Genomic DNA, 22,292 nt, shown 5'->3' with positions numbered 1-22,292 from the left:
TATGTAAATTTTGGTGATATCTTGTTCTGATTTCCCTCTGCTCAGTATTACATATGCAGTAACAATTGGAAAGCAGTAATAGAAAATCACTTTTAGGTGCTTTCATAGCCAGTTCAGTGACTGGAGCAAAGGAGAAGAGAAGTAACAGCCAGGTTTATGTAAAGTATGGCAAATGTGCTGGAAATTTTTTCATGTAAACTGTGAATTCAACTCTCCAGCAGCATTTCTGCCTGCTCTGTTTTTGCTGATCAGCACAAAAGTCTTTGAGACTCCTGAATTTGAATCCAGTATTTCTCTGGTTAGCTTCAAAGAGTGAGGGCAGCTAAGCAATAGAGAATGAGGTGGGTCAAAAGGTGAGGCTTTTATAGCTGCAAAGCAGATATAAGGAACTTGAAAATCTGACTTCCATTTAAATTAAAAACAAAGTCTTTCAAAATATGCCTACCATAAGGCTTAGGGAAACACTGAGATTTCCAAGCTATACCCAATAGGATTATAATTATCTGCTGGTATTTTTTCCAGTTATTTTAAGTAAAAATTAAGAGTCTCATTAGGACCATCAATCACATCTAAAGATTTGGTTTAGATTTTACTTCATTGCTGTGTTTAAATGACATTTTTTTTTTCTGTTTATAGGTTAAAGATGCTAAGCTTTCAGTCTTGCTTATTAAAACTCAAGCACCTATTTGAAGCTGTGCAATAACTTATTTTCCACCTTTTAATTATTAATACAATACAGAAATTTAATTACTTTTTAAAATGCTTATCAACTGGCTTTATATAAGATATGAAGTCTATGTGTGAAGATTTTCAGTTCTTTAACAACTGAATCCTGAAACCACAGCTGTCTCTCCCCCTTATGCTCTGTGTCTGTGCAAAGATGTGGAAAATGCGAACCAAAATTCCTTTACAGAACAGAATTTGAGTGCATCCAGCTCCATCTTCCTAAAGTGGAAAACTTTTGTGAACCAAAATTAAGTGACAGAGGCTGACCAAACACAGTGCAGAACACAACAACTAAAATGCCTGTTTGTCATTTAGGGCTATCTGGATGAAACTGAAGAAGATATTGATGACATAGTGGCCTCTTGTTATCCAAGAAAGCATGAACATATGACAAGTGGATTATCAACAGTAAGATCTTGGGTAGAATACATGCATTGTCCTTCCACAAAAGACCATATTTCCTCCAGAAAGGAATTTATTTCATATCACTTATCATATTCATCTTTCATTCTACATTTGAGAAACAATTTTTAACATTCAGATAGACTTTCTATTATATTATTAATGCTGCTCAAAGCTAAAATGCTGTTCTCTGCAGGGCATGGAAAGAGAAAACTATTTTGTATACTCATTAGCAGACTTCTTCATATGCTGGGGCTATTTTCAAGCTTACATGTGGAGACGGCAAGCCATAGGTGTTTGCAGCGTGTGACTGCTCAGCTTTGCAGAGGAGCACTTGATCTTAATTAAATTGAAACAAAGACAAGGCTGGGGAGGAGGGGTTTCCTTCTCAAAATGCTCTCTGATCTTTTAGGTTCTTGGGACACAAAAATTTGTCTGTGTTTGCACACATCCTACTTCCATGGTATCATTGTCCATCCCCCAGCTCAGTATCTCTCATTCTTCATGGCATGATTCCTGTGCCACCCACATCTGGAGCGTATTTCCCTTTACTGCAGGGGAGAGGAGCTTGGGATTTTGTTGGAGACAATAAAGGGGTGGCTGCACCTGATGGTAGCAACAAAATTGGTATAAGAAGGTTCTGCTGTTCATTATGCAGTCTGTTAATCACTGGGAAAGAAAATAGATAATGAAAGCAGCCTTTGACATGTCTAGTTTATTACTAGCTGCTGTGTACCTCATTTTTGGGATCTGTGGGCAACTGATAATGTCTTCAGAGAATCCTCTCTGGCCACTCTTATTTATGGCTTTATGTGTCTAAGAATAGCTTTGGACTGCACAAAGTTGCCACGAACTCTATATAGAGTGTGTGAGTGCTGAAGAGGATGAAGAAAGATGAGTGTGAATACTAAAAGAGATGAGAAAATTATTGTTTTTGAAAATAACCAAAGAACTGTCCTTTCTAGAGTGCACCCCCATCAGTCTCTGTGCAAGCAGGGCCAAGGGAATCCCCAGTGAAGCTCTTGATCCCAAAGAAATGGAGATGGCTGAACTTAAGCTCACAGAGCATTTTGATGTCTTAGATCTGGCTGTGTCAGACCATTTTTCCCTCTGATTTTTGCTGTTCAGAGAGGCAGACACAGCACATCTGAGCACCTGTAGCCTGTGCACTCTGGGCTAATTGCACCCACTTAGCCCAGGCTGGCAGTGACTCACAGCCTCCTGTGCTTGCTGGTCCCAGGGATTTTATAGACAGAATGATTTTCATTTCCTCTGAATATTGATAGGATTGTTGCAGGGGCTTAAGTGTTTTCTCTAATTAAGGAACTGCATTTAGAGATCCTTCCCTCTCTGCTTCAGGCAGCATTCTGTCCTTGTGCTGGGTTTTGTCCTTTGCTGTAGATTTCCCTCTGACCTTTCTCTTAAGCAAAGTGCAGCCTTTCCAGGGCTGTAGGTTTGAGATAATCTCACATCTCAATGCTTCTGTTTCTCCTTATTCACCATGACATGTTTTTTAATGTCACTGCATGCAATGTTAATGGCAAAGTTGTGAATGGCCAGCTGCTTCTCCCTGCAATAGAAGGGCAATTTTACAGGTTCATTTCTTTATTCCCCTTAAATGTGTTACTAACATTTCCCCATCATATTTTTACCTTCACTTTGATTGTCTTAAGCCTTTGAGGCTTCTTGACCAGTATATTTTTTATCCTGGGCTATCTGTCAAATGACTGTTAACTATTAAGTCACATTGAAATAATCTTATTAATGAACAGTAGACTCATAACTCTATGGTTTCCCTTTCCCTTTCCCTTTCCCTTTCCCTTTCCCTTTCCCTTTCCCTTTCCTTCCCTTCTCTTCCCTTTTTTTCACTTTTTGTTTCTTTTCTTTCTTGAATTTGAAATAAATATGGCTAGTCTTACAATGAATAATTGAGGAAAAGAAAGAAATATCGCAAAGGATAAAATACACTTGAAATCTGCCTGCAACATGAATGAGGAAAATTGGAAATTGAAAGTGGCATTGAAGAGAAACTGTATCTCATTGTTAGTCTTCTATTTTGTGTTTTCCCAATGCTATTGCATGAACTGTTTTAAAATTTTAAAAATTTAGTTTTTTCTTCATCCTTCATCCTCCACATATTTATGTGGTGCTGTCAAGACCCACCACATCAGTGAGACTAAAATGTTCCAGTGCTTTGCTGCAGGAATAAGATATGATGCAAAACAAATATAATTCTTAGTGAGGTATCAAAATGAGATTCTGTGTCTTTCATATGTTGTTTGCTACTTACTAAAAAGGAATATGAATATTTTTCTTAGGGATTTTACATTTATTGTATGCAATGTCCAGTGTAAATTCACAGAACAAAGTCTGGGAGTGGGGGGCAAAAAGTGAAGTTTATCAAGTTTTACTAAATTTGAATAATTTTCTTCATGTTTGGCAAGCAATTCAGAAATTGTGTTTGCATGAATTCAAGGGTCAGGTGCCATCTATTTGTTTCAGACCTTCTATCATGGCTTTTTTTTACCCAGCCATTTATCCCTTACTGCCTGCTTGCATAAAGATTGAGGAAAAAAAGTATTTGGATTAAAGAGAGAAGTGTTTGGAGTAGAAAACAGCTCATCCACCTCCTTGTATTGGTATAACCTTGGGTTTTTTTCTGAAGTGGGCATACAAATTGTTGCAGAGATAATTTAGGCATTTTTAGAACACACTGGAGTGGTTAAATCTCTAACAATGTAAAAGGATATTTTTATGTATTTTAGAGGTGGAAATGTATAAATGGTAAAGGCTGGAATTTAGCTCAAGGCATGTTAGAAATTGGAGGGAATATGTCACATTGGTTGGTATGTGTTGATTATTCTCCAGTAATTTTAACCAGTCCAGTTAATGGAATTTCAGACAATTATAAAAAGTATTAAAAGGACAAGCATTTTTCTTTATTTATTTTTTCTTAATTAAGGATAAAGCCAGCCACCATAAGTACATCAAACCCACCTTTTTTGCTGTTTATTTTTCCTACATGGGGAATAAAATCAAATGTATGGGTAATAATTGCTTATGTAAATAGTGCTTTTTCCTGTCTGTTGTTGTTTACCACACTGAACTGTTTATCCCTTGAGCCTCCTGTGCTGCAGGGGCCTTGGGCAGGGTGCTTGGAGAGCTGGATTTTGTCACAAACCAATTCCTTCTGTGTGGCTGGACTTTCCTTTCCCTGGACTGTGCCCTTCCCTGCAGCTGGCAGGGAGGAGATGGATCAAGACACGGCTGGTGAGATCCTGCTCTGCCAAGCAGAGGAGGGAAAAAGTCTCCCCCAGTAATGAATCACCTTTTTTTTTCCCCAAAAAGTGACATTTTTCAACATCTTCGTGCAATTGTCATTTGTTCTTATGAAATCCACAGAGAAACTGCCCTTTCTTGCAAAAGCACTGGTGCTGCAAATAGAGGAATTCTTAGATTTTGACTGGCTTCAGGAGGAGTAACATGCACGTGTAAATGAGAACAAATCCAGTGTACTCTATTATGAATCCAAACCTGCTGAGCTACTGTTCTAAAACATAACTTTTTTACTTTAATACAGAGATGATACAGTAATTACATTTCTATGTAATTACTTTCAACCATGCATCCTTCAATATTGAATTCTCTCATTTGGTGATACCTTTTTCTTTCTTTCTCACTATGGCTTTGCAATACAAACTTCCTTTACCTTTCTATGTAGATAAAGATGTCTCACTGCACTTACTCTTTCTTACTACATCAATCTAATGCTCTTTTCTCTTGATCTTTTGCACTGCCTTCCTTAAAGAACTCCCCAGAAGGTTCTGACAGAAAATGGACTTATTTAAATGTTCCTGAAGCAGATGGTGACACTGTGAGTTCTCCTGAATCCTCTGCTCTAGCTTACTTTTAAGGTTTCTCCTTTAAAGATTTTTCTCTCCTTTCTCCCTTTTTGTTGAACACTGTACCTGGCTGTCTTGCAAGGTTCCTGGGTGTCAGAATTTAGGTGGTTATATATGTTTTGGAGCAATTTTATTCAATGACTCAAAAGGAAAGGCATTCCAGATTTTTCAAATACTTTTGGTTCTGGCAGTGTGCATATTTTTCCAGTTTTCTTTAAAAAATATTCAGTTCTTTCCTAAATGTAAACTTTTGGAAGAGGGAATCCTCATAGCAGTTAACTACATTTTATGAGTGTGAAGGAAGAGGGATTGAGGGATGATACATTATGCCATAGCAAAAAGAAAAGTGGTGTAATTGACAAATTTTTTTGACTTTACAAAATATGCAGAAATTAGGTGGGGGTTGAATTTTGCTCCTTCTTTTAGAATTGTTAATGAGAGACAGGTGCCACTTTAAATAAATATGGTTTTATACTATTTCCATTATGGGAAGCATCTCTGTAAGTTTTTCTAAGGGCTCTGTCAGCAGTTGTCTTATGAGACTCAGTAAAAATGAGGTGAACAGCTGAGCCAGAAAAGTGACTTTTCAATTTATTACTTTTTTCTGCTTGGAACTTACATAAGCTTACAATTTATATAGCCTGTCTGCTCTTCAGTCCATATATTAATTAAGAGGTGGCAATTTAAATTCAGTCATGTTTATAAATAAGTTTAAGTCTTCCATGAAAAAACATCCCCCCAGACATTTAAACAACTATTAACTACAGTTCTTACTCCCTTCACATCAAATCGTGGTAATTCTGTTCTATGATATATATCTGTTTCCATAGCAAGTCCTAAAAAGTGCGACAGTATTACAAGGCTGTAGCTTTATGGAAAAAAAATAAAAATAAAATAAAATTAAAATTAAAAGAGCAGATTTTGGGGAAGAGTAGAGTGTTTCAGGCTCTGAGGCCTTTTTCTGTTCCCTTCCAGACCAGCATCAATAGCATGGTGAGTGTTTACAGCGAGACTGGTGACTATGGCAACGTGAAGGTCAGCGGGGAAATCCTCCTCAATATCAGCTACATCTACAAAACAGGGGCCCTCAACATCCTGGTGAGGAGCTGCAGGAACCTGGCCATTGCAGATGAGAGGAAGCAAAGGACAGATCCGTAAGCACTGAGAGTTTCCTTTAGCTCTGCTGGGGTCCCCTGCACATCCCACCCTGGCTGGAACCAGGGCTTGAAACTCAAGCCTGGGAATTCACTGGATCCAGTTGGTACAAGCAGCATTTTAGTGATGGTTGGGTTTGGGTTCACTGTGGGAAGGGTATTTCCTGTGTGCTTCTCAAGGCAACATGTACCTGTTCTGGGGAATAGTAAGATTATTTAAATTGCCAACCTGTTTGATAGTAAAAGGGAAAAAATATGAAGGAATAAGCAAGCAGCATCAAATTTCTTTTTCTTCCATAATCAAAACTGAAGTATATGAGAGGAGTGATGTTCTGAAGGCAAGGATTAATGGAAATAACTTTGCTTTCATGGGCCCATATACTCACTTTGCAAGTACCATGTTTTCAAAGAATTCACAGAATCACTGGGTAGGAAGAGACCTTCAAGCCCATCAAGTCCAACCCAGCCCCAACACCTCAACTAAACCCTGGCACTGAGTGCCACATTCAGTCTTTTTTAAACATATCCAGGGATGGTGATTCCATTGCCTTCCTGGGCAAACCATTCCAGATCTTTATCACTCTTTCTGTAAAAAACTTTTTCCTGATATCCAACCTACATTTCCCTTGGCACAGCTTGAGGCTGTGCCCTCTGATTCTGTCAGTGCTGCCTGGAGAAAGAGACCAACCCCACCTGAGCAGAGGCACCTTGCAGGGAGTTTAGAGAGTGATGAGGTCACCCCTGGGTCTCCTTTTCTCCAGGCTAAACAGCCCCAGCTGTTTTCTAAGTTTCTCATCATAGTTTTCCATATAATATGTAAACTCCCTCATGAGAAAGTAACAATTAGTATCTCTAATAATGAGATTATATATCTGTGGCACATCAATTACAAAGTTTTTAATTATCTTGTGGTTTAGTATATATTTTGTCATATGTTGGAAATCATATATGACCAGTTGGTAATCATATATGGCAAAAGGGAAATTGTTAGGAAAGTTTGTTGCATTTCTGAGAATAAATAAATTAATTTAGCTCTGCCTTTTGTTATTCTGGTCTTATCTAACTTAACCTTTGGAGGTAAGGGCCATACCTCTCCACGTTTTGCATATTCTCTCTGATGTGTTTACACTCTTCATACTGCAAAAATTAATTTCCTTATATGTGTTGCAGATGCAACAATGTCAGGCCTTTGCTTAAACTGGTCATTTTATACTCCTGGCTAACCCTCTGCTCGTTGCTCTGCAGCTATGTCAAAGTCTACCTCCTGCCTGACAAGTCCCGCCAGAGTAAGCGCAAGACCAAAATTAAAAGTAACAGCACCAACCCAGAATTTAATGAGATACTGAAGGTGAGAAGAGTCTCTTTCTCTCTCTCAGGCTCTGATGAATGTTTCACTTGTGCTCACAGGTATTTTCTATATATGTTCCAGTACAGGGATTAGAACTTGGAAGAAATGACTCAAAAGGGAAGGTATTTAAGCAAAAGCATCTACCAAAACTATAATTTGCAATTTCTGGCTTTCAGCATTAAGAAAGTTTTGTTTGGTTCTCTCCTTTATGGTTAAAAATTCCTTAATTTCCATAGATCTCTTTCAAAACTGTTGATGTCCCCATCTAGCCTGAGCCTAGAGTTGTTAAAAGCACCTTAAAGATTTTATATGTCTGATGCTGAAACAAAGCTGGATTAGAACTTCCTGTCTAACGGATTTAGAAGAGAAAATAACATTTTGCAGTAAGATCTGAATTCTTCTGGAAGGTTTAACTTATTCTTAGTTAAACTTATTCCTGAAGCAGAACTAACTTTGATAAAAAAAATGTTAGCATGTGATTCACTATTTGTCTTCTTAAAAACCTGAGATGAAGTTAATTTTGTGTTGCAATGGGCTTGATGTGCTTGAGGACACAATACCCATATCTCTCTCCTTCCTTGCCCCTTTACCCACCCCCACCAGAGAGGCTGAAATCTTCTGAGCTCCTTCCAAGCTGCTCATTCACCTCCCTGGCTCTGTGGTGCAGGTGGGAATGTGGAGGTGTTTCCCCTTCACTGCCTCCCTGGCATCTTGACCTCAAAACTCCTGATGATTCCCTTTCCTACCCAATGAAAGAGTTATCCAGCAGGCTACCATGGAACCAGAAACTCCTTTTAGTTTCTCCTGATTTTTTTTTTTTAATTTCAGTTATATTTTAAATAAGTTTCCTATAATAGAGGCAAATAGATGTTCCCTGGCTGGTGTTCTTGGCTTGGCCTGGCTACAAAACCATTTTGCAGGCACACACACTCCGGCCATACTGCTTGCCAAGGGAGAGACTTTTTATAGCCTCATTTTTAAATGATATAGAGGAAAATTAAGGCTTGCCTGAACTGGGAAAAAATAGAGAATTAGATTTTATTTATCAAGTAATATAGCATTAAACATAATTTCAGGGTGAAGAGAGAAAATAAAAGTTTGTCAGAAATACGGATTATAACAAAATGTGTGAAGATAAGGAAGGGTTGTTCATCCCAACTGAAAATCATGTTAAAAAAAAAAAAGAAAATAAAAATAATTAAATCTGTCTTGTACCTTCCCTCTTTGACTTTTACTCCATTGTTGCAGAATATGAGGTTTCTCACAGTGGAACAGTTGGCGTCTAGGGTTAGGCACTGTAGATAGATCTGTACATAATTTGCCAACTGACCTGACTGGTTCAGCTTTTGGACAGTATTTGTCCATGTCCAAATATTGCTCCTAATGCAAAAATAAGACATTAGTTTATTCAGCTAACACTAGGAGAAGGGTGAATGTCAAGGAAATAAGGGGCTTTTTGCTAAAAGTAGAGTGTGCAGAGCCAGAATTCCAGATGTTTATAATTTTCTGTGTCTTTGCAAGACTACAATGCTAGCTTTTTAATAGCTTTGATATACTAATATCTAGATGTGTTTTTTAATAGCTTTGGTATATTAATAGCTAGACATGAGTTTTTCAATAGCTTTCAAACCCAACAATGGTTACTGACAGGCTCAGTGCATGCCTTGCAGATGCTGCTGGATGTGTTTTGAGAACAATTTTTTGTAAGCTACAAAGAAAAAAATGGAAATGAGAGGTTGCTTTATGGAAAGCAGTGTTAACCAGACTCTGTTTAGGGATGAAAGAACCAGTGGGGCTTCTTCTTTTTATCAACCTAGATGTTGATCTGCTTCTTTATATAAACTTGTAGGGAATTAACTTGTAGGAACATATTTTTAAGCATCATAATTTACTTTATAGTCATAAATACTCAGTAAATAATACCAAAACCAAAGCCACCATAGTGGTGGTAACACAAATTATCTCTGGATGTATACAGCAAAGATTTCACATTAATATTTTGAACTTTCTGGCTAGATCAATCTTGCTTGCAAGGAAAACAAATCTCTCTTTCATGCACCATTTGTTAACTGCTCTGGGCTTGGTGCAACTGAGCTAGAGCCATTAAAGACTTTGTGGAAAATGTTATTTCTGCTTATTCTGAGAGTTTCTTTTTCTCTTTTTCTGTTGGTAGTATGTCATCAGTCACTCACAGCTGGAAACCAGGACCCTGCAGGTTTCTGTCTGGCACTATGACAGATTTGGACGCAACAGCTTCCTTGGGGAAGTGGAAATTCCATTTGATTCCTGGAACTTTGAAAATCAGGGTGATGAGTGGTTTGTGCTACAGCCCAAGGTAAGGGTTTCCAGGACTGGTGAAAGTGCTGTGAAGCAAGTTTAGCAAGAGTTAGTTATTTTTTTCCTTTGGAACTTTTTTATAAAGCAGAACTTTATAAGTGTCTGATATGACAATACAAAAATTACTTATTCTTAATTCAGTAAATTAAGTTAATTTAAAACCAGCTTACTGGTTTTAAAGTCTTCACTAAATTTTCACATATGATTGGCTACTTAAAAACAATAACCAGAAAAAGCTTTTAAAGAAAACATAAGTTCATCCTGTAATAAATTCCAATTAAAAATTACTTAGTAAATACATTAATCGTTTAAAATAGCACATAAAACAAATAACTTACCTACCATTCCCCTTACCCAACCCTTAAGAGTTTATTAAAGAAACAAGCTTTATTTTTTTCAGTTTGAAGTGCTTTACACCTTTCAGATGTGACAAAACAACTTCTTAATCTCTTTAATTCACCTTCATCAGAGAGGCACAAGGAAAAGCTTCTGAGCCAGCAGATTGAGAGGTCTGTGGAACAGAGCAAGCCCAGTACTCAGGGGAGGGCAGGGTGACTCCTGTGCCCAGAGCTCCCCTGCTTTGGCAATGGTGTTCATTTTTTTTTGTTTTTGGAAGAGATTCAAAGAGCTGCTGTAAACCAGAGGATTAAAGGCTTCTCTCTTGCTTGCTCCTGTAGCAGCCAGAATCCCCAGGAATTCCAGGGGTTTAGAGTGACATTTAAGAAAGTGCATCTTTCTAATTTCAAAAAAAAAATAAGGTGTGCAGCTAATATTGTCACGGTTGACCACATGATTTGGGTTTTTTATGTTCATTACACTTAAGGAAATCATATTATCTTTTGGGTTTCAGGAGAGAGTGTTTAATTTTTGGCTTTCTATCAGGTAGGAGATGGATCTGTTTGCTCTGTAATTAATTTCTAGGTAATTTCTTTTAATCTTAATGGAAAAATAACCAAAATAGTCATGTGGCTCTCCTGCTCAGCAAAATGAGTAATGAGGCACTAAGCATTTCAGCCAGTCCAGCTGGAAGGTGGTGTCTGATTATTTCCAATACCATTAAAAGGATTTTTAAATTGCTTCTTTTACTGTCAAAGAAAGCAAACACAAAATTGGTCTTGTCTGCCTCCTAAGTTGGTACCAACATTGTTTCTAAACTTAGAACACTGCTAAAGTTTTTGATCAGCAAGGATGATATTAAAAAAAAAATATATATCAATTACTACTACTAAAATAAGCACTGGCTAATATCCATGCAAACAATACACACTGTTCTCCTATATGGACTCCTGATAGAGACAGGAATGGAGGAATGGCAACCAAACATTTTCTGGGATTCATTACAGTGCTTTGTTTGTTTTATCATGAATCATTTAGCTGCTTCAGTGAAAAGGTTGGAGACTTGAAGATGTGTTTCTTCTATGAGCATTGAGAGATTTGTTTTCCAGAGGAGTGTGATTAAGTCAGAAAAAGGAGAGAAAATAGTTCTGCGGCTAAAGAGAGAACAGAGTATAGAGTCATGTGGATTTGGAGGAGAGGCTGACAAATTTTTTTTCTGGCATTAGGACTTACACAATTGCTTGTCCACAAGCAGAACTAAATAAAAAAAACCTTTGATGTCTTTATGGGAAACTTGATCCTAAAGTCGCTTAATTTAGGCCAAAAATGAGCTGCCTGACTGGCAAAATGTAGATGTGTAAATTATTTCACAGCCATTTACTGCAGGTTTTCTTTGGTGCTTTGTTGTAGCAGCTGGCATTGGACACTGGGGTCAGACAAGACTGTTTTTCTCAGTGTGTAGAGCAACACAGCAGTGCTTGTGCTGCTGTAAAAATGCTTCAAAGTCACAAAAGGGCCCTGTTGCTGTGGCTAAAATTGCTTTGTTCTCTGTCCCATCCTTGGGTGGAGACTGAGCCCAGTGAGTGGTCAGTGCCTCAGCCTGGAGTCTGTGAGGTGAAGGCAATGCTGACCCTCTGTGCACACCTTATGAATTCCTGGTGGGGATTTTCACTTGTTTTCTCTGGGAAATAGAATTTTGACCTTTGTGGGGTGTCAGGAAACAAGCTGAAAACATCTCGCAGAAGGTCAGACATTCACAGGTCAGACATTCCTCCATAAACAACTCCTTAAAAGCTTCTGTGGTACCTTTCCCTTTATCCATGTCCTTCATCCCTCTGAAGAAATCAGGAAGATTTGTTCATTTTACCCAAACCTAAGCACTGAAGCATGTACAGAAATTACATCACAGAAGCACAGAATGGTTTGGGTTTGAAGGAGTCTCAAAGATCACCCTGTTCCCATCCCCTGCCATGGGCAGGGACAGCTCTCACTGCACCAGACTGCTGAGAGTGGTCCCAGCTCCACCAGGGAAGTCAGAGCTCTCTGTGTTGCACCCAGAGTTTTCAAAATGTAGTTTCCAACTTCTGGCAAAGTGAATGGAAATTCAGTACCCTGCCAGTGATATTATTTTTTAAAAGATGGACTGAAGGGCACTAATTGCATTCTTCTGGGTAAGATTTAAACATTTATAAAAAATATGTAGAAATGCAGAAATAATAGCTGTGTAGAAAACAAAGAGGACACTGAGAATACCAGTTTGCAAGAAGTTTTTGTGTTTCAAAGCTGCACTCTGCTCTCCCTCCCCTTTGTTCCCTACACATCCAGTCAAAGACTGACTCAGGAGGGACTTCTCTAAAATCCATGAAACTAATTAGATTTTAAATCCTGACTGGTGCAAATAAAGGCAGAATATCAGATTAAATCAGTTATAGTTTATATACTCAGAAATAAGTTTCAGGAGTTTATTTGCTGTTGTTTTTTTCACTTATTCATGCTAGATTACTGTCTCCTCTGTGTGTTCACTGAACAGTGTCTAATGCCAGATGGGTTTATTTTTCTGAGAGCTTGCATTCCCTAGCTTAAAAAGTTTTCTAAAATGTGATTGCCTCCAATTTGAATGTCTTATTATCTGAAAGTGGGCTGTTACATCTGGATGTGTTTAAGAAGTGTTTAAAGCACTCTATAGATTTATTGCTATATTTCAATAGAATTAAAATCAAAAGAAAAAGTTGAATGATTAACGTTGGCTGGATTTCTGGTTATTTTGGTTCTTTCCTCTTCAGGTGGAGGCTGTGACAGATTTTGGGCTTCAATACAAAGGAGAACTGACAGTGGTTTTACGTTATATTCCCCCAGACAGAAACCTAATGCTTCCTCTGGGACAGTTTCAAGGTAAAACAACTATTAATAATGAGGATTTTAAAAATCATGTGATGATGATGTATCAAAAATCTTCACATAGGGTGAAGTAATGGTACTGGTGAAGATTGAAATTATACTTCATATGCTCATTCATAGAATCACAGAATGTTAAGTGTTGGAATGGACCTGACAAACCATCTAGTCCCAAGTCCCCTGCCATGAGCAGGGACCTTCCACTAGACCAGGTTGCTCAAGCACTTATCCAACCTGGCTTCAATAGTTATATATGGAAATTCTGAACCATGTGTGTGTTTCTTTTGCTTCATCCTTTTCTCTTACACTGAGCTTAAGAAGAGAGAGTGGAAGAGGAATATGCAGTCAGTGGTTGATGCATTGCTCTGACTTAATTAAAAAAAAAAAATCCAGACATTAGGTAACATGATCAAGGGCAGCCACAGAGAAATAAATTGTCTGCATTGTAGCCTGAGAGTTCTTTTTTCAGCTAGTTATATACAGTGCTTAAGTAAGAGACCTCACTTAGTTCTTCATGCTTAATTCACCTGAATCCGCCTCCTCATTTTCACCCTTTTTTCTTACTGCTTTTCCTCTGCTCAGTCGTACTGTATTACTGCTGCAATTTACTCCTGTAAAATCTTATTTGAGTTCTTCAGGGTGAGCCATTATTTTCATCAGCAATGAACAAGGGAGGAGAGTTACTCTCTCTTTGCATTGAGTTAGCATGAGGAACAGCAATCCTTTGAAGTGAGAGCAATCACTAGTTAGCACCTGAGTGCACATGGATGTACAAGATGCAGGAATATCACTGTCTCAGTGAGAGTATTGCTTGTTAGCATTTGCATTTGATGGATTAGATTCCTTTCTTTTCCTTTCTTCTTTTTTTTTCTTTTTGACAGATGATATTCCCTCCCTCTACTTGTAGTAAGGTTTACTCAAGGTTTGCTCCCTTAGAAGCTCATTGTTATCAGCTCAGTCCAGACATAGCCTGCATTTTTTAAAATTAGTACATTTTAACATCACTCCTGATGATTACTTTTAAAAATGTAGCCAACACAATTCACAGTTTTAAATCAGTCCTACAATATATACTGATATATATTCTATTCTATTCTATTCTATTCTATTCTATTCTATTCTATTCTATTCTATTCTATTCTATTCTATTCTATTCTATTTATTACATTTATTTTATTATATTTATTATATCTTTTAGAACAGAGTCAGGGCCTCAGCCTGGAGTCTGTGAGTATATTATATATACTTCAATAGAATTTCTGATTGTAATTTTGCAACTTTGTTCCATGCTTAGGAAAGAGAGGCTTCAAAAAAGGAAAGAAAGGAGATTCTCATCTGCCATCTGGAGGCATATTAGAAGTCCTTATCAAAGAAGCAAAGAATTTAACAGCAGTGAAATCAGGAGGCACATCTGACACTTTTGTTAAAGGGTTTGTGGGGTTTTCCTCTCCTTTTTTTAAAGACTGCACTGGATCTAATTTAAGATTTGTATCACATGCCTGTAAGCATGTGGGTACACAAAAAATTTATATAGTATGACAACATATGTGAGTTTTTTTAGATATTCAGCATTTTGTGTTGGACACTCAAAATCCAAACTACATAGAATGCTTGTGTTTGAAAAAAATTAACTAAATCCTGTATCTCTCATTATAATGGATTTCTCATAAATGTAGGATATGCATTATAAATGTTACATTTAGGAAGTAATAGATATCATAAAACAATTTTCTTTGCCAATTTTTGCTCTGAATGCTAGTTTTCAGGCTTGCTGATTTCTAGATATGTTCCAATTTATACTAATGGGTTGGGTGTTGTTACTAAACAGAGTCCACAGGAAACATCCTGTCTTTAATTCCCTGGAGGAGCTTAGAATTTATCTTGATCTTCTGCTGTACTTAAAACTATCACTCAGTGCATACATTTCAAGTAGAAAAAATAATTTTAATTCCTTTCTGGACAATCTCTTGTTGCACTTTGAGACAGACACTGGATATGATGACTCCAGAGAGGTCCCCTCTAGCCAATGTTTTTATGACTGTCTATATTTAGCCTCACTGAAATAAAAAGTTTGTAGTTGAGTCTTGGGGCAAGGAGACTGAATTCCAATTTCTGCTTGTGGTAATTTCTCACTGTAGGTATGACAACAAAGGAGCACAAATGCAAAATAAGCACTTGAGGTAGATGCTTAACATAATACCAGTGGGGAGATGGGGTCCTGATCCCATTTGAGCCTCTACATGACTGTTATATATTATGAATACAATGTGAAAATCCATTTCCATATTCATTTTCCTTTATCTCCCAGGTACCTGCTCCCAGATGACAGCAAAGCTACAAAACACAAAACTCCCATAGTAAAAAGGAGTGTGAACCCCCAGTGGAACCACACCTTTGCCTTCAGTGGTTTGAATTCAGGGGACATCAGGAATGCCTGCCTGGAGCTGACTGTGTGGGACAAGGAGTCTCTTTCCAGTAATATTTTTTTGGGAGGTGTCCGTTTGAGCACTGGAAATGGTAAGGTCCCATCTAACTCAGGTTGCTTTTCTTATTCTGCTCCCCTCATTCCTTAACCCACCTGGTTCATGTATATGAAGGACAGAAATGTCACTGAGTGTTTTGAAAATACACAGGAAGTTGTGCAATTTGAAAATGGAGAAAAGGCAACATGTAGATAATCTGTAGATGATTTAGTTCTTTCCTCCACTGAATGAGACAGAAAAATTATGTGCCCAATTGTATTTCTGCACAGTGTAAAAGAACTCTGGATACCTAGGGAAGCATTCCTCAGCATCCAGTGAGAGGGGGTCAGCTACTTCTGTGCAGGCCTTCTGCTCGCCATGGTGTGAGCTGGAAGAGGTGTGAACCCATTCCCCCTGTGCTGGGAAAAGTTGTTAGTGGTGCAGTGTGGGGAGGTTTCTGAGCCTCTGCCCATGTGCCTGAAGGTGTTCAATGACAAACTGGGGCTCCTCAGGAGCTGCCTGCTTTCAGTACAACTCCCTGTGCAGGTGGAAGTGTAAAATCCTTGTCATTTCTCTTGCACACTGTTGTAAATGAGGAGTGATGTTATCCAACTGCTCCTAAAATGGCAAATTCCTATGTTTTTACAATTGCCAGGTGTGAGCAATGGCAAGGAGGTTGACTGGATGGACTCCCAAGGGGAAGAGCAGCACCTTTGGCAGAAGATGATTGACAGTCCAGGAGCTGCAGTGGAAGGGGTGCTGATGCTGAGATCCAGCATGGGGAAACGCAGACTCTGAAGGACTTGAACTGCTGGGGAAAGCCACAGCTACGCCTGGCTGCAGGGGTGTCCAGGCTCCTGTCACTTGGCCCATTTGAACCTGAGAAGGGTTGCACCCTTTGCCTTGGATATTAAGGCTCTGAGTGAAACTTTAATGCATTCTGCACTTTCATGCACACATTCCTTACCCAGGCTTCTTGTGTGAATTGTTTCTCCTGAAGCCAGTGAGAGCAGGACCTTGCACAGAGATCAGACTGGCTTTGTCTGTCCCCTCTGGTGGCTGTGTGCAGCTGCTGAGCATTCTGCCTGAGGGCTGCTCAGACTGAGCAAACTCTCTTGCTGGTCATTTAGTGAGTGATGCCAGGTTTATGAATCTCCTTCTGGCTCAGGGATGGCCCCAAAGGCAGCAGTGGCACAGAATGAGCAGATTCAGAGTGAGTCTGTGCTTTGGTGTTTGTAAATTAAGAAGCCATAATGTTATGAAAGACAACAAACAGTGTTTGTTCATGGTGTTTGCTTGTTGGGCTGTGCAGTGGTGCAGCACGACAGGCTTGGGACCAAAACCCAGCCAAGCAGGGCCAATTCAGTGCTGCACTGCCCTAGAACCAGGCAGCAGTGAGCTGGGGGGCAGTGCTGCTGTCCTGGCATCCTCTGGGTATTTTAATGCACTTGTATAAAAGGCAGAATTGGTTCAAAGAGCCTCCAATGAAAATAAATCATAACAAATCCTCAAACAGTTTCCAGAACTGCATGATGCTGCTGGTTTTCATTCAGTTGACAGCTCTAGCCAAGACCTTCTGATGTCATTGAACAGACGGAATATGTCCACAAGCCAGTCCCCATCTGATGTGTTGCTGAGATGAGACTCATGCCAGGTTTGGACGGAGTTAGCTAAAACCTGATTCAACAGATTGTATAGAACAGAATGGGATTAAAGCACATGCCAAAATGATTTGCATAACTGTAAAATCTCCTCTGAATGGGCTGGGGTCCCATTCAGGCCCATGCATATTATTTGTATTCCAAGTAGGACATTTTTTTCTCCTGAACATCCCCCAGGGGATTTAATGATGAGTGGGTTTTGGCCAATACAATCATTAATCTTTTTAACTGTGACAATTGTTCAACAGTAATTTTGTGGTCCTCAAGGTGTAAGACAAAGGAAGATCAGGAAACTGAGTGAACAGCATTTCTTCTGAATTCTCCACAATTAGAACACAGCTTTCTATTTGCATCAGTAAATTGACCTATAACTATTCCTACATTTTTTCCCACAAAAGTTTATTGCAAGAAATCTTGATTGAACAACAGAATATATTTTGATAGCTAAGCAACTACAGCTGGAGATGCTGTCATCTGTAGTTGTCCTAGTGTGCAATTAAGTACATGTATTTAGAGCTGAACTCAAAAACTTAAAATGTAATGTTAATTCTTCTCATTTTAAGATATTTTATGCTGTTTCTTGTTGGAGAGGCTGGAAACTGCAGGAAAGTTTACAGTCAGTCTTTTAAAATCATAATATTATTGGATTTTAAAACAGTATTTATTCATGTTGAAAACAGTAGTTTTAATAAAATCATTTGTTTCATTATGCATAAGTTATTTCAAAATTCTGATATGACTTTTAAAAGTCACTGGAGGTTTTGCTTGCCCAGTTGGAGACTCACCATTTTCAGAAATTACCAAGCCATCTTTGAAACTGAAAATTCTCTTACAGAATCTTAGATTGGGAACCAAACATCAGTGATTACTCAAGCAAACTGACTTCATTTTCCTTCTTTATCTTTTCTTTATTTTTGTCTGAAGTTCAGCTGAAATTGGGCAGTGAGGGCAGTCTAGTTTGGTTTTAGTGGACTTTTAATTTTTCCAGCCTAAATGATTCTGTCATTCTACAAATCTGTGCTGCAGGTGCTGTGAGCTGATAAATTAGAGCACAAATATCAAGCACACAACATTTTATGACCTTGTTCTTATCACCATAGTATGTCTTTAATATTAGACTATTTTTTTATCAGTATCTTCCAAAGTGACCAAACCTAACTTTTGACACCTTAACTATCTCTCTCTTTAACAGAATTGTTTTGAGTTCTCTTGGTTGTTTGTACTACAAACCTGAATTTATTTTGAGAATAATAATATTACATTGACATGTAGTCATAAACTTGTTTTTTTTTTTCTTCTGCTAGAAGTTGTTTCAAACAGATAAACTTGTTGAATGTAAAGAAAATGGTTCCTTGAGGTAAAATTCCAGCTCAAGTTGTAGAAGAACACTGGTCTGTTGAATGGTTTGCTTTGATTAATTTTGATGGTGAAAATGGCAAAAACAATAACAAAAAAATTCCTCCAAACTGGACCTTGGAATGGGCATTTTTTCATTTGCCAAAATGAAAAAAAAATTAAAACAATTTTAAATTTAATTTACTTTTGCATGGAACACAAGATTTTGCTTAATTTTTGAATGGTACTTCCTAATCTCCTAAGCATGAGTGTTTTAGCTAATTCACATCTTGCTTTGGAACAAAAAAAAATTATATTTTACTGCTTCAACTTCTGCCCATTTTGGTCATAAGGCGGAGTTTGTGATGAATGGCTGCATCTGGGAAGTGTCACCCAGCTCACACATGGGCTTTAAGCTCTGCCATTTCCTTCCAAAGGGCCAAAATGTCACTCTGAGCCCACAGCTACAGTCACAACTGGGCTCTGAGCAGGCTCAGCCTATGGAGGGAACAGTTTCACCTGGGAAGGAATTCCAGCCAAGGTGGTGGTGATTGCCGTTGGGAGGTGGTGCGGTAGGAGAGTGGGATGACCTCCTGGGTTAGCAGGGACAGTTCTGCAGCATGGTGTCACTATAAAAGCTGTCACACTCACCAGAGCCTCGGAGAGATGATGAGCATCAGATAAACACCAGAGCAATTTGGAAAGTTTTGCTGTTCTCTGATGTTATCAGCCCATTTGTAGGAATCATCTGATTTATGGAAAATGTCACATTTAATTATGTCTCTCTTCTCTTTGTTCTCTTCTTCTGTAAAGATGGTTTATGGTTTGGAAAAAGCACAAGATGATTAACTGCAGATGTGATTTCTTGTTTCCCGGATATTTGAATTAATTGCCCATAATTGTGCGTCATCATGCACTGTGTGTTACCAGGCTGAACAAAAAAGACAGAAAGCCAGGAATTAGACCACAGCCTTCCTTTTCTATCTGTATTTATAATATTGAAGGTGCATGAATGGTTTATTCAAAGCTAATTTTCGGGAGGAAATGGCCACAATTTTAACACTGATTCAGAAACTCATGCCCTGAGTAAACAAATACAGCAGAGCTGATGTTTCTGAAGTCTTTTTCTACACAGACCTGAGCAACTGAAGCTGCATCAGTGGAGAAGAAATCTGCTCTATGGTGGGTGCAGAAAATGCATTACAAAATACATTTTACTCTGCTACATATTTTTCTAGCAAGGTTTGTGATTAAATTTTGAGGGTTCAACCCATTAAGAAGAATAGAAGTGCAACTTTAGCTGTAAAAGGTCAAGTTGGGCCAGTAAACATCTACAGACAGTGCCAATAGCTATCAAAAAGAGCTGATGCTTTTTGATAGGCTTTGCAGGCCCTGCCAGCAGATTTTGGTATCCAGCCCTGCTCTCTGGTAATTTTTTCCATCAGCTGAATGGGAACTTCAGGCTTCGAAACCTCCTCGAATGCTGAGATTCCAAAACCAGATGAAATAGGTTTGAAATGTCCTTCCTATCTCCTCTACCTCCACCTTGTGACACTTGAGTGAGGTGAGAGGAAAGCTGCAAAGACTGGGAACTGCTGTTGCCACATTCCTGTGCTAATCTAAATGCCACTGCCCTCCTTGGATGCCTTTCAGATGCCACATTTCCATCCTTCTTTTCCAGCTCAAATGGTTTAAGAGAGAAAGCATTGGGATGGTGAGCATGTTTTGATCATGGTTCATTAGACTGGAAGCTTTTTTTTCTATGCCTCTTCCAATAGAGATTATGCTGAGGCAGCATGAATGAAGCATTTTTATATATTAATTTTTGATTTTTCTTTTCCTGACTGGTTAAGTCAAGCTAAATGCAATTATTCTAAGCTGTATTCTGCAAAATATCAATTCAACTACAACAGGAGAGCAGCTTTTAAGCATCCACTGGTCCTAATTGATAAGAAGTAACAGCAGGGTTGCAGTTTTGTCTGGTGCAATTTTGACTTCTTGATGGCTCTGCACATTGCCCAGCTTCAGGAATGTAAAGTTTGCAGTTTGTTTTGTAGCATTCATGAAGGGAAAAGCTGCTTGGGTTTCTTACACCTTTGGAGAAGAGATCAGAGCCCTGTTTCCACAGCTGTCTGGTTTGTGGGCTCACAAGATAATAAGAGTTGTACCTGAATCTTTGCAAGGGTTTCTCTTCCCTTCACTCCTCCCTCCAGTTCAGCAGCCTGACCAGAAGGTTCTCCCTGGAATCTGATCCCCAATATCTGGGAGGAGGCAGCATGCACAAGAGATGGGAGAGCCCCACTTATAATCTTCTATATGAAGTTAAGACTGAAATTTTCCTCTGCTAACACACAGTAGTGATTTCCAGCACTTTGCCACCATGACATAAACAAGTATCTTCTGAGAGCTGACCCATGCACTTTATAAACTTTTTTTTCCAAATAATTAGTTATTGTTTTTTTTTCTACCCCCAGAAATGTTAACATTTGAGACCCTAGAGAAATGATGGTGAATTCCAGAACAGGATGCAGATTTGCAGTGATGCCCTTTAGCACTGCTCAGCAGGAGATGCTCAGAAGCATGCTAACAGAACCTTACCACTGTGCCCATGAGTCTCCTCCCTGATGATTTCATGTTTTCAAATGCTGTTTAATAAGTGATATTACAGTGTTAATTATACTGTGTATATTAACACTGGAAACTGAATCTCAGCTTGCATTTTAGGAGACTTTTTAGGTTGTTTTTGAAACTCACCCTGGCTGCATCTTGACCTTTTACTTAGATTATTTATTTCAACAATCCTACTTTGTGGCAATAACAGTTACATGGCTGTGTGCTACTGCTCCTGACAGCTCTCTGTATATTTTTAAGTATAGTTCTAATTGTTGAGGTTTGCCTAAAGCCAAGCATAGCCATTTGTTGCAGCAATTAGAGAATGTCACATATCCCTCGTGCTGCCTTTGTTCTGCTAAAAATGTTGCTAACAATTTGTTCAATTATTCTGGTGGACATGAACAGTAATAGCAGTAAATGGCATTGCAGTATGTTAAGCTTTGCCCAAATTGAGACAAAGCAATGTTTTCTGCTGAGAACATTTTTGTACTGTGCATTGTACATTGTTTTGTGGACAAAGATGGCTGGTAAGACATTTGCAGCTGTTGTCAAGATTTCTGTTAAGTCTTCTAAATTAAAATACTGAAACGCTGCTGTGTCTTTGTCTCTCCTAAAATGAATTACAGGAAAATATATCTCCCAGGAGCATCCTATCTTATCTCACTGAAGTAAAGACAACATTTATATGTGATGACCAATGCAAGGGCCTTGCATGTTTTCAGAGGTGAGACTCCATTGATTGACTCTGTCCCTCCTTTTGTTGTCTTATAAGCACTTAAAGTGTAGAAACTAAGCTGGTTTTGATTTCATAAGCATTAAATATGATTTCTTTTAAATATGCAATTTTAAGGAAAAGCGAAATACAGCATTCTCTTCCTCCTTGCTATAAAATTATTTTACATCTATATTAACTCCCCCTGTTCATCAGGTCCTCCCCTCCATCTCTGAATCTCCTGCCTCTTCCCTAGTTCAAGGTCCTGCCCACCTGAACATCCAGGTATGTTCAAAATGCATATTTTCTCTAATTTCTGGTCCTGATTTATTTTTTAATTATTATGATAAGAAAAATCAACAAGCATTAGACCCCTTAATTTACACTTTCAGCAGAGTCGTGTTCCCTT

The 22,292-nt window shown here is 38.5% G+C and overlaps 1 protein-coding gene across 5 annotated transcripts in view; it reads left to right on the top strand.

The window, feature by feature from the left end:
* The window catches only part of SYTL5 (synaptotagmin like 5), an 82,007-nt gene extending 60,244 nt beyond the window's left edge, over positions 1-21,763 (top strand). For 2 of the 5 annotated variants that reach the window (XM_064706736.1, XM_064706746.1), the window contains exons 10-18: positions 1,042-1,134; positions 4,937-5,002; positions 6,006-6,184; positions 7,430-7,532; positions 9,706-9,867; positions 12,989-13,097; positions 14,395-14,530; positions 15,409-15,617; positions 16,218-21,763. In XM_064706736.1, coding sequence (XP_064562806.1) covers positions 1,042-1,134; positions 4,937-5,002; positions 6,006-6,184; positions 7,430-7,532; positions 9,706-9,867; positions 12,989-13,097; positions 14,395-14,530; positions 15,409-15,617; positions 16,218-16,360 — 1,200 coding nt within the window. In that variant the 3' untranslated portion in view covers positions 16,361-21,763. The remainder of the gene's footprint in view (positions 1-1,041; positions 1,135-4,936; positions 5,003-6,005; positions 6,185-7,429; positions 7,533-9,705; positions 9,868-12,988; positions 13,098-14,394; positions 14,531-15,408; positions 15,618-16,217) is intronic. The other 3 variants (XM_064706765.1, XM_064706754.1, XM_064706771.1) reach the window with 3 other exon arrangements.
* The last annotated feature ends 529 nt before the right edge of the window (positions 21,764-22,292 follow it).

This window comes from Zonotrichia leucophrys, chromosome 1 (genome assembly GCF_028769735.1).
Source record: "Zonotrichia leucophrys gambelii isolate GWCS_2022_RI chromosome 1, RI_Zleu_2.0, whole genome shotgun sequence".
NCBI classification, from domain to species: domain Eukaryota; kingdom Metazoa; phylum Chordata; class Aves; order Passeriformes; family Passerellidae; genus Zonotrichia; species Zonotrichia leucophrys.
Note: the sequence above shows the minus strand (reverse complement) of the source record. Positions and strands in the feature narration are given on the sequence as shown.